Source organism: Nematolebias whitei, chromosome 13, assembly GCF_014905685.2.
Source record: "Nematolebias whitei isolate Nwh7 chromosome 13, NemWhi1, whole genome shotgun sequence".
Lineage (NCBI taxonomy): Eukaryota > Metazoa > Chordata > Actinopteri > Cyprinodontiformes > Rivulidae > Nematolebias > Nematolebias whitei.
Window position 1 is genome coordinate 43554437 of NC_056510.1, and position 15010 is coordinate 43569446.

At 41.3% G+C, this 15010-nt stretch overlaps 1 protein-coding gene across 1 annotated transcript; it reads right to left on the bottom strand.

The window, feature by feature from the left end:
• Positions 1-10866: 10866 nt before the first annotated feature.
• Positions 10867-11781, bottom strand: LOC119419418 (olfactory receptor 6N2-like). Its single transcript, XM_037686724.1, has one exon. The coding sequence runs from the start codon at positions 11773-11775 to the stop codon at positions 10867-10869; it is 909 nt and encodes a 302-aa protein (XP_037542652.1). The 5' UTR covers positions 11776-11781.
• Between the last annotated feature and the right edge of the window lie 3229 nt (positions 11782-15010).

A 15010-nucleotide genomic window follows, 5' to 3' on the forward strand; every position in this document is an offset into this window, starting at 1 on the left:
GAGTGAACCCGTTTAATGTATGAATATATCTCCATATGTCATACTACACAGTGTCCTCCCACTCCACTCCGCCGCCAGCCCCTCCCGTCAGAGAACAGCCCTTCTCATCCCGGCAACCAGCGGTGCAGCGTTTCCCCAGAGACTGCCTACAGGCATCGCCCTGTGACAACAAACCACAGGGCTCACAGGGGAGAAGATTCAAGAAATGACTCCTTGTGGGGGATGTGTGTGTGCAAAATGATGACATGAGTTTTGAAATAAAACATGAACATCATTCAAAGATTAAAGTGTCTGGTTTCAGCCTGTCTGTCAGTTCGAATGATCTCACAGCAGCTTCTCCTCACACATCCTCTACACAAAACAAGCCGGTGTCCTCAAAACAGTTTTTTCAAAATCACCACAGCTCAAAGGAACACACAAAACGCTCGCATGACACAGCAGCCAAAAGTGAATGTTTTCAGCAGACCGAGTCCAGTGGGAAACCTCGCTCTCAGCCTGGGCTGCGTGCTGCCTTCTCTCTCCGCAACGGTGTCAAACGCTCAATCCCGTGGCGCCAACAGTTTTCACCCAAACGGCGCTGCATTTATGAGGGCGCGCATGCCTCTCCTCTGCGCACGCCGGCTCACATCAGCGTGAATGTGAGCCCGCAGCCTGAGCGCGGCACAGAAGCACGTTCAGAGCCCTTTCGAAACAGCCTCCCCTTGGGTTGCGCGGAGCACACCTCCGCGACACATGATGGCGATTGAGGCTGTAAAATGGTTGATGTCCTTAAGAAACATGACGCATCACAAAAACGCGTACCCAATCCCCGAACGTTACGCAGAGTGGCAGCGGACGTGCTCTCTAGACAGATGGATGAGCCGTCTTATCAGCAGGGGTTACACGTTACAGTTCACAACTCAAACCCCCCCCCTCGTTCGGAGGAATTTTAAAGACTGTTCTGTCATCCCCAGACCAGATCTCGTCCCTACACGCAGAAGTTCAGGAACTTCTGATAAAATATATAATTTCCAAGGTTCCCGACGGAGAGGAAAACACAGGGTTTTACTCACGTTACTTCCTGGTCCCAAAACGGACCTGAGGGATGAGACCCTTTTTGGATTTGTCAATTTTCAACAAGGCGATCATGGAAAGACAGTTTCACATGTTGACAACCAGACAACTGTTAGACAACATTCAGCGAAATGATTGGTTTATCTCCATCGATCTGAAAGACGCCTACTTTTACATCCCGTTCATCCCAAAGCATAGAAAGTTCCTGCGCTTCTCCTTTCAAGGGATTCAGTATCAGTACAACAGGCTGCCGTTCGGTTATTCCCTCGCACCTCGTACGTTCTCAAAGTGTGTGGAGATGGCTCTACAGCCGCTACACAGAGCAGGGATGAGAATTTTGTTTTACCTGTTGCTTTTTACCTGTTTTTGTTGCTGCTGACCCATTCCAGAAAGGAGGCAGCAGCGCAGACCCAGGTGCTGACGTCACATCTTTTAAATCTGGGCTTTGCCATAAATTGAGAAAAAAGCTTGATTCTTCCGGCCCAGACGATTGTTTATCTGGGAGTGGAGCTAAACTTGATCGCCATGAGGGCTTGTTTATCACAGAAAAGAATCAAAACTCTAAAAGACCAGCTCCGCCACGTAAGGCCTGGCAGAGTGGTAACAGCCATTTCCGTCATGAAGCTGTTAGGAATGATGTCGTCAGCTCACACGGTGCTTCCGCTGGGCTTACTCCACATGCGACGCTTCCAGAGATGGTTTGCTCGTCTGCATGTGGATCCGGTGAGGCAGAAGAGACGGATGATTGCTGTGCCCACCTCCATGAGAACAGACCTCTGACACTAGGGAAAACCCCTTGTTCTGTCGGAGGGAGTCCCTGTCAGCAGACCTACGTCACACGTCTCAGTGTTCACAGACACGTCCCTGCCAGGTTGGGGGGGAACATGCCTATCCCGAGCTGTAGGGGCGCTGTGGCCACCTCACACAACAGCTCATATAAACGTTCTGGAATGTCGCACAGTTTTGAATGTGATCCAACACTTTGCCTCTGTGCTGTGGAGTCAACATGTGTTGATTCACACAGACAACAAGGTTACTGCAGCATACATAAACTGGCAGGGGGGTGTGCGCTCAGCCCAAATGTTACACATTCATCAAAGCTCCATTCGAGCCAATGAATCAGGTTCCGATTAAATTTTTGTCTCTTAAAATAGCCCTGCTGTTGGCTTTAACATCCGCTAAGAGGGTGAGTGATTTATCTGCCCTCTCTGTTGCTCCGTCATGCCTCAGAATTCAGACTGACGGCAGCTCAGCTGATCTGAGGCCTAATCCAGTGTTTATGCCTAAAAACATCACAAGCTCTTTTAAATCAAGAGCGATATCATTGGAGGGATTTTTTTCCTCCCCCTGCAAATCAGAATAAGAAGGATCTTTCCATCTTCTCTGTCCTGTGCGTGCGTTGACGTGTTACTTAGCACGCATGGCCGCACTGCGACAGACTCAACATTTGTTTGTGCACTATAGAGATGCATCTGCAGGTCGCCCGTTATCCACCCAGCGCCTGTCACACTGGCTGTGTGAGGCCATTTCTGAAGCCTACAGAGCATCAGATTTAGAGCCTCCTGATATCCTCAGGGCGCACTCGACCAGGGGTATTGCATCTTCGACTGCTTTGCATAATGGTATGTCAATGCAGGATATTTGTACAGCGGCCGCGTGGTCAACACCCTGCTCATTAATTTGTTTTTATTTACGTGATGTGTCGGCTCGTTCCATGACGCATTCTGTCCTTAGTGCCTTGACAGAATGAATATTGATGTTTCATGGAATCTCGTTTAAACTCACATCTGACTGCATGCATTTACAGTGTGAGATGTTGTTATCAGTCACAGGTTGTGACTGTTTTTCTTGTTCTATTGTCACTAATCAGTTCATGACTTCTGTCATCAATCTGTTTATTTGATTAATAATCAGTTCACTTATTATTATTAATCTGTTCATATTGAAGAGCCATGGATCTGCTTGGTTCACGGCCTTTTTCAGCCTCTTCTCTTTCCCGTTGAAAACTTTTCCGGGGCGTTCATGCACTCAGAACGCGTAACTACGCAGCGCGCGTCTGTGCATGGTACGCGTAATTATGTAACGCGCATTTACGCACATGGAGAGCTGAGTGACAAGACTTTTTTGTGCAAGCAGGCACTTCATATGGTGTTTGAATGGACCCAGTGAGGCGAGGACCACATTATGCTTCGCCTTTTAACCCACTAGTGAGGGCCTTAAAGGGCGAAGCCTATACGAAATAGAATGTTGGTTACGTATTGTAACCCCAGATTCATGTATTCTGTACTCAGAATCTGGGGTTACAGTACGTAACCAACGTTCTTCATGTTCATTCAGTGATGAAATAAGACTTTTCTTTACTGGACTCTTTTCTCTTTCTCTTGACTAGAAAGAAGAAAAAGGTAGTTAATTCAAGCTACATACTGTTTTTGAATAAATACATAAAATAACTTTCTGTCAACTGAGGCGGCTGTCTAAACTGAAGCCCATATTATCCAAAAATAACCTGGAGATAGTAATACATGCATTCATTACATCTAGGCTTGATTACTGCAATTCACTCCTGTTTGGTATCAGTCAGACCTCCATTGCACGACTACAACTGGTCCAGAATGCAGCAGCCTGATTTTTAACAAGTACAGGCAAAAGAGAGCACATTACTCCAGTTTTGGCCTCACTGCACTGGTTACCGGTTCACTTTCGAATCCAGTTCAAAATACTCCTGTATGTCTACAAATCACTGAACGGTTTCGACCCCCCATCTCTCTGATTTGCTACAGCCGTATGTCCCACCACGTTCTCTGAGGTCAGCGGACCAGTTGCTCCTCACAGTTCCAGGAACTCGTCTTAAGCGCTGAGGTGACAGGGCCTTCTCTGTAGCAGGACCAAGACTTTGGAACGAGTTACCTCTGCTTGTCAGACAGGCCCCCTCCCTCTCGGTTTTCAAATTCCATTTAAAAACCCACTAACATTCAGTAGCTTTCGACACCAGATGATCTGTGTTTTGAACCTGTACGCTCCACACTGGTTAGTCGTCATATTTATTATCTGCATCGTTTTTATGTCTATATTCTGATTTACTTCATTTTGTATTTTGCTTCGTGTGTTGCCTGGTTTTCTGTCTGTACAGCACTTTGGTTGGCCTTGTCACTATTTTAAGTGCTCTATAAATAAAATGGTATGGTAACAAAGAAAGGTGCTGCTAACAGCTATAATAACTATATTAATAATACTAAACTGATAAAATAAGAAAATGAAAAATAAATTGATTTAAAAATAATGAAAATAATATAATAATAACAACAAATATATGAATCAGAAAGTATTATACAGACACAGATATCTTTGTCATTTGCACCACATGTGGTGGATCAAAATTGTGTACACAGGGTCCCAGCTACATCAAACAATAAAATGTAAAAGAAAAACAATAATAAGATCTAAGATATGAACTAAGAAAAACGTCAACTAAAAATATGCTAAGCACTAATAGCATAAAAACAATAAACACAATACGCCGAACAGCAGCATGGACATGAGTCTGTGTGAAGCATGAACACAGCAACATGAAACGGATCAGCAGCAACATGAAAGAGATCAGCAGCAACATGAAACAGATCAGCAGCAACATGAAACTGATCAGAAACAACATGAAACTGATCAGCAGCAACATGAAACTGATCAGCAACAACATGAAACTGATCAGCAGCAACATGAAACTGATCAGCAACAGCATGAAACTGATCAGCAGCAACATGATGTGATTCTTCACAGTGTTATATATTCATAAGGCTGCACAAACACAAGTTCATGTTGCTGTTTGACGTATTGTTTTGATTGTTTACTGCTATTAGTGCTTAGTGTTTTATTAGTAGATGTTTTTTAGTTGATGTTTTTCTTAATTCATATCTTAGATCTTATTACTGTTTTTATTTTACATTTTGTTGTCTGTAACTGGGACCCTGTGTACAAAGTACATAATTTCATCCCAATTCAGTATTTATTCAACATTTTATTTTTTTACCTTAAAAATAAAATAAAATCAAGTCCTTATCGGCACAAATAAAGTGATGTGGAACATGTTGCATCTGCTCTTACCAAGCACAGAAGCTGCAGCGTTGTGCTGCTCTGTGAGGTGCAGCTGGGCTGTGATGGAGCTCTGTCAGGTGCAGACACTGCTGATGGAGCAGGAGCAGGAGCCGGGAGGCTTGGAGGGTTTAATGTGGAGTTTAGAGACAATCCGTCACGCGCTGAAATACGTTCTGGATAAAATACAGTGAGAAACAGGACCGGGGGACAGTTAGTGTTTATGCAAATTAGCTTTAGCATCATAGCACTGATGTTGTCCTATTATGGCGTCAGCCTCTTTTGTTAGTTAAAAATATGTTCAGAACTGATGGGATGAGTAACTTAAAATATGTTTAAAGTTAGAAAACACTCACCATCTTCTATAAATGATTCAAGTTGAGCAGTGGCCATGTCCAAACCACCCTCCAATCCTCCATCTAGCTCGCTTTGACTTTTTTCGTCGGCCACCAAGCACAACAACACCTGCACTTCTGCATTTGACCACAGCTTTGATATTATTTTTTTAATATCTTCAAAATACTGAAAGATACGCTCCTCAAGTTATCGCTAATGGCAGACGGTAGAGAAAAATGGCGAATCGGGTTGTTTTGGAAATACTCCACAGACTCCGCCCCCCGACCAATCAGTGACTGACAGTGTTTCTGACATCACGGCTCGTCTCACTTGGACCCCTTGAGAAGCAGGGCCAGAATACTGGTGCTGAGCAGGTCCCAAGTACTATGGAAAAGACCTCAAACACGGGCTGAGCCGGAAATATTCGACCCGCAATGTGACCGTGGAAAAGGGGCATTATTTGCCTACTCACCAGGTGATTCACATTTTGGTTAATTAGTGTCTCCCCTTTAAATGCTGAGCTCTCAAGTGTCTCAGTAGGGGAGCATTATGTGTAATGCCTCCACCTTCACATTCACCTCCCAGTGTCCTTGCCTTTAGAGTTATTCATGGTGTGAACACCGCTTGGAACTATTTTCATAATAGTTTCATTTATTTTGTGAACAAACATGCTCCTTTTCGTCAGGTCAGAATAGAGGGACGAGACAGCCCCTGGTTTACTCCAGAGCTAGCTGACCTCATGCACAGGAGAGACCATCTTTGGGCCACAGCGAGAAAATCTGACTCAGACACTGATTGGTTGAGTTTTCGACAGATGAGGAATAAATGCACAACTGCCGTCAAAGCAGCAAAACGCAACTATTTCTTATCTCAGACCTCCAAAAATCTAAATGACCCTAAAAGATTCTGGAAAACCATCAAATCTCTCTCAGGCACCACCCAATCATCTGACCTCCCATCACAACTTCTCGTTAACTCTGTTCCTGTGTCAAATAAGCACGAGATCCTGAACTGTTTCAACAAACATTTTGTTGCTTCTAGTTCTTTATTTGACACAGTTACTAATGGAAAATCAGCCACTTCACTTAATAACCAAACTTCTACAAATCAAATCCCTCCTACAAGTCAATCCTCAGTTAATCACAGCTTCTCTTTTTCTCCATTCTCAGTCAGTGAGGTCAATAAACTGTTAAAAGGTCTTGATCCTAAAAAATCTGCAGGTCCAGATGAACTTCCACCTTATTTCTTAAGGCTGGCCGCTCATATCATCACAGTCCCTGTGACCCACATCTTCAATCTCTCCATAAGACAAAACTCCATCCCAGACACTTGGAAAACAGCCTTTGTTCTTCCTTTGCTGAAGGGAGGTGACCCCACCTCACTGAACAACTATCGACCAATCTCTAAACTCTGCATTTTAGTCAAGGTTCTAGAAAAACTGATAAACTCTCAAATCAAAAATGACCTGGACTCATTTAACATCTTACCTCCACATCAATCTGGTTTCAGGAAACAACACAGCACAACCACTGCTTCACTGAAGGTTCTTAATGATGTTGTTGAAGCACTGGATGCTAAGGATTATTGTGCTACACTTTTCTTAGATCTGTCTAAAGATTTTGACACTGTGGATCAGAACATCTTGTGTCATAAACTCAGAAATTGGTTTCTCAGAACACACCATTGGTTGGTTCTCTAACTATCTTTCAGACCGGAGGCAATGTGTTCAACATAATGGTACTTCCTCCAGTTATTTAACAGTAAACAATGGTGTACCACAAGGCTCAGTCTTTGGACCCACCCTCTTTACAATCTACATACATAATGTAGGTAAAAACGTCCCTAATGCATCCATACATTTTTATGCTGATGACACAGTTGTTCATTGTCAAGCTAAAACTGTTGCTAAGGCTTTCCAGCTTTTGAAATCTTCTTTCAACATCATCCATTCAAATTTGTTACTTATCAAACTTGTCCTAAACGCTGACAAAACCAAAGGGATGCTTTTTTCAAATAGGAAGTCAGTCCCAGTAGTTCTACTCTGATTTCATCCTCAAATGGTGTCCAAATTGAGTTTTTTGATTCTTATAAATATTTGGGTATCTTGGTCAAGTCGCATCTCTCTTTTAAGCTCCATGTGGAAAACTTGGTAAAGAAACTGAAAGTTAAACTGGGTTTATTTTCAGAAACAGATCCTGTCTAACTCTGAATGTTAGGAAACACCTTGTATCTGTGACTTTCCTTCCCTCCATTGATTACGGTGACATTATTTACATGAACGCTCCTACAAGAACCCTGCAGATGTTGGATGCTGCAGATGTTGGATGCTGTCTATCATGGTGCACTAAGATTCATAACTGGCTGTGATTATCGTACCCACCACTGCACCCAGTATTCACTGGTTAACTGGTCACCATTAACTTCACACAGACTCTCTCACTGGTAAATTCAAAAAGCGTTCAATACAAAAACAACTGGACTTTATTTGTAACAGAAGATGTTTCTCTCCTCATCCGAGGAGCTTTCTCAATTCAAAGAGCAGAGAGTGACAGATACAGGTTATAAGGCTGAGTGAGATAAGACACACACACACATATGTGTAGATTGGCAGTTCACACCTAAAAACCTAAACAGTAGGTCTTTGTTCCTCTAATTCACAGACGAGACCCCTCTGTTCCCATCAGGTGTGAAAACCGGCTGGGAATCTGTTTTAAAGTTGCATTATATGTTTCTTGAACGTGTTTCAGTTCCTTTTCCTTCCCTTCTGTCTTCGTGGGGACGCGTTCGGCCCGATGTTGTAAAGTTCTGATGACAGAGAGTTTGTGTTCCAGTGGATGGTGGGAGTCAAACAGAAGATACTGGTCTGTGTGGGTTGGTTTCCTGTACACTTCAATGTTGAGGCTGTCCTCTCTCTCCATCTGAACCAAACAGTCCAAAAAAGGCAGCTTGTTGTCGTTTGCATCCTCTCTGGTGAACTTGAAGGAAAAGGGAAGGAAAAGGAACTGAAACACGTTCAAGAAGCTCTTCAAACATGTGGATATCCTAACTGGGCTTTTGTCAAGTCAGTGAGGAAATCTACAAAACACACCAATAAACAGAAAAAGGAGAACAACAGACGAAAAAACATTGTCATCCCTTATGTTGCTGAAGTATCAGAGAAATTCAGAAGGATCTTCAACAAACACAAGATCCCAGTACATTTCAAACCCAGCAGGACTCTCAGACAGAGGCTGGTCCACCCTAAGGACAAAACACCCATACACAAACAGAGTGGTGTAGTGTATGCGGTCCAGTGCAGCGAGGACTGTCCATACCTCTACACTGGAGAAACTAAACAGCCTCTTCACAGACGCATGACTCAACACAGGAGAGCCACCTCCTCTGGACAAAATTCAGCTGTTCACCTCCACCTCACAGATAAGGAACACTCTGTTGAGGACCAAAATGTGCACATTTCGGACTGAGAACACAGATGGTTTGAGAGGGGGGTGAAGGAAGCAATTTATGTAAAAAGAGAAAAGCCGTCTCTTAACAGAGGAAGAGGCCTCAGATTTCCACTTTCAAAAACACATAATGCAACTTTAAAACAGATTCCCAGCCGGTTTTCACACCTGATGGGAACAGAGGGGCCTCGTCAGTGAATTAGAGGAACAAAGACCTACTGTTAAGGTGTTTAGGTGTGAACTGCCAATCTACATATGTGTGTGTGTCTTATCTCACTCAGCCTTATAACCTGAATCTCTCACTCTGCTCTTTGAATTGAGAAAGCTCCTCGGATGATGAGGAGCGAAACGTCTTCTGTTACAAATAAAGTCCAGTTGTTTTTGTATTGAACGCTTTTTGAATTCATCATGTCCTGGATGACTGAGAATCTTCACCAGCATATCTCTCACTGGTACATTTTCATCTTTAAATCACTTCTTGGTCTGCTGCCTTCATACATCTCCTCCTACATGTCTCTGCGTGAGTGCAGCTATGGAGTGCGCTCTCAGGACATTATTACCTGCAGTGTTCCCTCAGTGAGGCCTGAACTAGACAAAAGGACCTTCTCCTACTCCGCTCCTGTTTCCTGGAATATCTTACAAAAACATCTGAAGCTCTCGACCTTGACCTCTCTAAGTGGCTTTAAACATCTGTTAAGTTCCTGGCAGGGACCAATGCAGACATGTTCCTGTTTTTAGTTTTCTACATTCACCTTATAATTTAGCTGTTTTTGTTACATTTTTTAGCCATGTTATTTGTAAAAAAAAAAAAAATCTGTATGACTTTTTATAACTGTTTATTGTTGTCGCTGTTGTCCATTGTTGTCATCATTCTTTGTTGAAATCAGGTCTCTCTTGTAAATGAGTCCTCAAGGCTCAATGGGATTTACCTGTTTAAATAAAGGTTGAATGAATTCCTACAAGTCGCCGCCTCGTCAGCATTATATGTTTTCTCGTTTTGTAAATAAACCTTTTTGGTCATTTCTTTGGAGTCCTGCTTGCACTTTGGATTTTACAAAACAGCTGAATGTGACACCATTATGTTTACCTGCTATTTCCTTTTTGTGTCACGGGGGTCACTGGTGCCCATATCCAGCAATCATTGTGTGAGAGGTGGGGGACACTCTGGGCAGGTCTCTGATCCATCACACATGGAGACACTTGAGACAAACATCCATTCACTCTCTCACCTAGAGACAATTTAGAGTTACCAGTCAGTCTAACATGCATGTTTTTTGGCTGTGGGAGGAAACTGGAGTACCTGGAGAAAACCCACACGTGTGAGAAATTAGAGAGAAGATGCAAACTTCACCCAGAAAAGTCCCTGGCCAGGATTCGATCTGGCAATCTTCTCACTGAGAGGTAGCAGCTCTACCAACTGCACCACCATGCCGCCCACTGACAGAAATGTAAAGAAAACAATTTTAGAACTACTCCAAATGCAAAACGTTTTTTTATTATCACATTTAGTAACTATAACCATAAGTTACACACAAATTAAAACAAATGACAAAGCCAAGAGGTCCACACTGACAAATGAACAGGTGGGCAAAGCTATGTTGCTCTGTGATCTTAGTTTGTTAGAGGTTGTACAGCAAAATGTTACATTGTTAAAAAAAAAACACACAAAAACAGAACAGACTTTTTTGTTTGAGTTGTTATTTTAAAGGAACTCAATGGTTAGAATTAGGGACAGTGTAACTAAAATGATGGCCGTTGCTAAAAAAAAAAAGGTTAACTATATCAGAGACTCAGATATATTATATCAGAGAAACAAAGGGAGTCAATGTTTTAATTGTAAAAACTGTAAAAACAACATTTTAAGACCAAAGTTGTTATAGCCATTACTGCAACAACAAGAGTATCTCTATCACAAACACAAGGTCAAAAAAAATAATTACAAAATTTGTTAAGTTGCATTGACCAACAACCTTTTAAGGTGTTTATAAATTTCTTTCATTTTTATTCCATATATGATTGGATTGCAAATAGGATTAAATGTTATTACTTGCAACATTATTATAAAACGTGCAATCTTAGAAACATCCGATTCCAGTCTAACTAAGACTGTGTCAACAGTAAGCAAACAAAAATAGTTAATTAAAACCAGCAGGTGAGGTAAACAGGTCTGTGCAGCTTTTTTTCTGACTTCTCTGCAACTTCTATAAGATTTTATAAGAATGACTGTATATGTGAAAAGTACAAAAAACATGGGAAGAAAACAAATATCGAAAAGAATAAATACGCCAAATATTAACAGTGCTCTTGAACGTACACAGAAAATATAGTTTAATATGTTGTTGCAAAAAATTCCTTTCAAATTAAAACTGCAGAGTTTCTGATTTGCATTCCCTATGATTGGCACAGCAAAATGACAAAAAGGTATGAGCCACGCTGAGACTAGGAAAATGCACACAGTTGTTTTTCTCATAATTGTGTGATATTGCAGAGGTTTACATATAGACACGTATCTGTCAAAGGCCATGGCTGCTAACAGTAATAATTCTGAACAACTCAGAGAGTAAAAAACAAAGATCTGGAATAGACATGCTGGATAAGAGATGGTCTGTTTTTCAGATAAAAAGTCAATCAGTAGTTTTGGATAGACTCCTGTGCTGACAAGAACAGAGTTAATTAACAAAGCAGCAATGAAAATGTACATGGGTTCATGGAGGTTTTTGTGAATCACAATAAGCCACACAATGGTAGAATTAATGCAAATGATCACAATATATCCTATGAGCATGATAACAAAATAAAGAAATCTATATTTTTCCAACTCTACGTAGCCATCAAGATTAATATATGTCACATTCATGTCAGTAATCAAAATAATTAAAAACTATAATAAATGGGTGGAAGAAAGTATTTAAGACAGCATACAAATGAAAAAAGATACACTTAAAGTGATATATTTGACTCAGTTTAAAGATTTCCACATTAGTTTTCTGTGTATGATGTATTTGTCTTTGGAAAACAGTCCAACAGTTTATGGACCAAGTGTTTAAAAGTACTTCTTTATTCACCATGGATCTCATTATGTATTCCATGTAGAGTCGTTGGCATGTCAACAACTTCATCACATCAGTATGTTTAAAAAACTAGTTTATATTGGGCAGATGCATACAGAGTATTAAATGATGTAAACAACAAAACAATGTAGTAGTAGTAATATTTTTACTATTTGTTTTACTTGGGAAAATGTAAAGTTACTGTAGCAGCTTAAATGTAATGTAATGCAATGGAAAGTAGAAAGTAATGCAAATTCTGACTAAAAGTTTTTTTTAATCCCTTCTGAACATCTGCCCAACAAAAACAACCATCCATCCATTATCTTTATTCTTTTTAGGTCATGGGGGTCACCCCACGTATTTGTGTGTTTATTTTTACATAATTTGGTCTTCCAGCTCATGAAACCCACGAAAACAGGATTTCAAAAAATTTGAATACTGTGAAGACATCAGCCCACACTTCTCAGTTTTTACAGAAAAAAAAAGAAATAAATTAGGATCACAACAAATCAGTCAAAATATGGTACTTTCAAAACAATATGTCAATTTTCAATACTTGGTTGTGAATCTCTTTGTCTTAATCTCTGCCTCGATGCGACGTGGCATTGAGACAATCAGCTTGTGGCATTAACTGGGAGTTATGGAAGCCCAGATTTCCTTGATGTTTGCTGTCAGATCTTCTTTGTTGTTGGGTCTGGTGCCCCTCATGTTGCTCATAAGAAGACCCCATAGATTCTAAATGGGGTTTAGTTCTGGTGAGCTGGCTGGCCAGTCAAGCACTGTGGCATGGGCAGGGGCCAGGTCCTGCTCGAAGATGAAATCTGCATCTCCATACAGATCCTCAGCAGAATGAACCATGAAGTCCTCTAAAACATTCTGGTAGACTATCCTGATGCATGCTCAATAATCCAGGTAGAAAAATCTAAAAAAGTTAAATCTGGTCCTTTGGACATTCAAAAAGAAAAAAGAAATGTAGAAACGTTTCGTCTCTCATCCAAGAGACTTCCTCAGTCTGAGGAGCTGTATTCAGCTCAGTCTCTTAAATAGCACCTTCTCAGAGTGGATCAACCAGTTTGCTGCTGACAACCAAAACCAGCTGATCACCTGGTCAAGAAGGACCATCAGCCTAACAATGGATCATTAGCACACTGATGGCTGTTTACTATTCACAGAGGGCTGAGTGATACTAGCAATCACAGCATTGTAAGAGGGGGACAGTTGAACCTGGAGGCTCCACCCCTGTTTAATGATGGACGATTTCTTTTCACAAAGATGGCCTCCTTTACTTCTCTCTCAAACCATCGTTCCTCTCTGTCCAGGATGTGAACATCTTCATCCCTGAAAGAGTGACCGCTGGCCTGGAGATGAGTGTAGACCTCAGAGTCCTGGCCTGATGATGTTGATCTTCTGTGCTGGTCCATCCTTTTGGCCAGTGGCTGTTTAGTTTCCCCGATGTAAGACTGATCACCCTCCTGACACTGAACAACATACACAACATTACTCTGTTTGTGCCGGGGAACTGGATCTTTGGGATGAACCAGTCTTTAATGTATTTTGGGGTTTAAAAGCCACTGGGACGTTGTGTTTAGAAAATAAACGTCTCAGTTTCTCTGATACTCCCTGCTCCCTGATACTGCTCTCAAACCTGCTAAAGTGGACGCAATATTGTTTTTACATGACATTCCATGTAAGTAGAACACAATAACTTCTTGACAGCTTTTTGAATATATTTATAATTTTGTATTTAGGCAACTTGGGTCTAATTATTTCGCAGGTTCATAGCTGAAGAAACGAGGCTGTGGCTGCATGAAGACCCAGCACAAACTGAGCCAGCTGGATATGTACACTTTTTATTTTGTTCACGTTTGTGCAATTCTTCTTATATTTTTTAATCATTTTTATTGTTCTTTATCACTCCTGTCTCTTTATTGTTACAATTGGGGGTGGGGGGGGTGCGCTCAGGCCATGGTCTGCTCACAGGTCTGGGGGTAGGGCAGAGTGGGCAGCATAGTGGGGACTGGTATGGGCGAAAACTGGGGAGCTGGTGGGGGTAGGGGGTTCCGGAAGGAGGACAGACTCAGGCTCTGATACATCTGGATCCTTTCAGGAACTCAGAACCAAAAATAAAAGTAAGTTTGTCCTTGTCCGTTAGTTTGGAGCTGCTGCTCGAGAGAATCTGGCCGTGCATGATTATTACTGTGGTAAAACTGAACATGTGCGCCTGCATTCAAGGTGTGGATGAACGGAGTGCAAAGACCTCCACGGCCCCCCATCTCAAAAATGAATCCGGCGCTGCTGAACTTATATATATTTTTTGTAACTCATACCTTAAAGTTTTATTACTTGTATGTGAGAGGTATAGGTTGTTAATTTATAAAAACATAAATACAATTTTGTGATCACTCTGTAACATTTAACATACATTTCAAAATCCTGACCTTATGTTCGTACTTGATCCTTTCCAGATGGTGATCCAGAGCATTACCTGGCCACAACCCAACTTTGACAGCGATGAGGAAGAGGATGACATTGTTCCATTGGAGAAAATTGTGCTTGTCACTGGATTTTTGAGAAAATTCATAAAGGAAGGTAATAAATGGTTTGTATTTCATTCTTTTTCATTCTTATCTTAATTCACATCTAATTATTTCCACATAGCAATCCCAGTTACTTCAAAAATAAAATGTTTTTTTATTTATTTAGTTATTTTAGTTTCCTTTTGTCAGTGTGAGCTACGCTTTACTGTTTTGTCAAAAAGTCATGTTTCTCTCCCTCCCACTTTATATCCCTGCACAGGAGAAGTAGAAGAGATGAATGGGACAAAGTGTAAAGCCCAGCTCACACAGAGAAACGAAAAACAAAAATGCACGTCAATGAAAAATGTTTTGATTTTGCAGCATTTCCTTTAGCATTTAAAGAAATCACTTTAACTTTAACTAGGAGAGGAAATGATACTAGAGGGATTTCACTTTTGTAACAAGATAAGATAGAACTGTATTGATCCCGCGGGAAATTATTGTGCCAGAGTTTCAGTACAAAGGA

Excerpts from the sequence above, each read along its gene's own strand:
- LOC119419418 (XM_037686724.1), bottom strand. The coding sequence starts at position 11,775 with ATGAATGTGACATATATTAATCTTGATGGCTACGTAGAGTTGGAAAAA.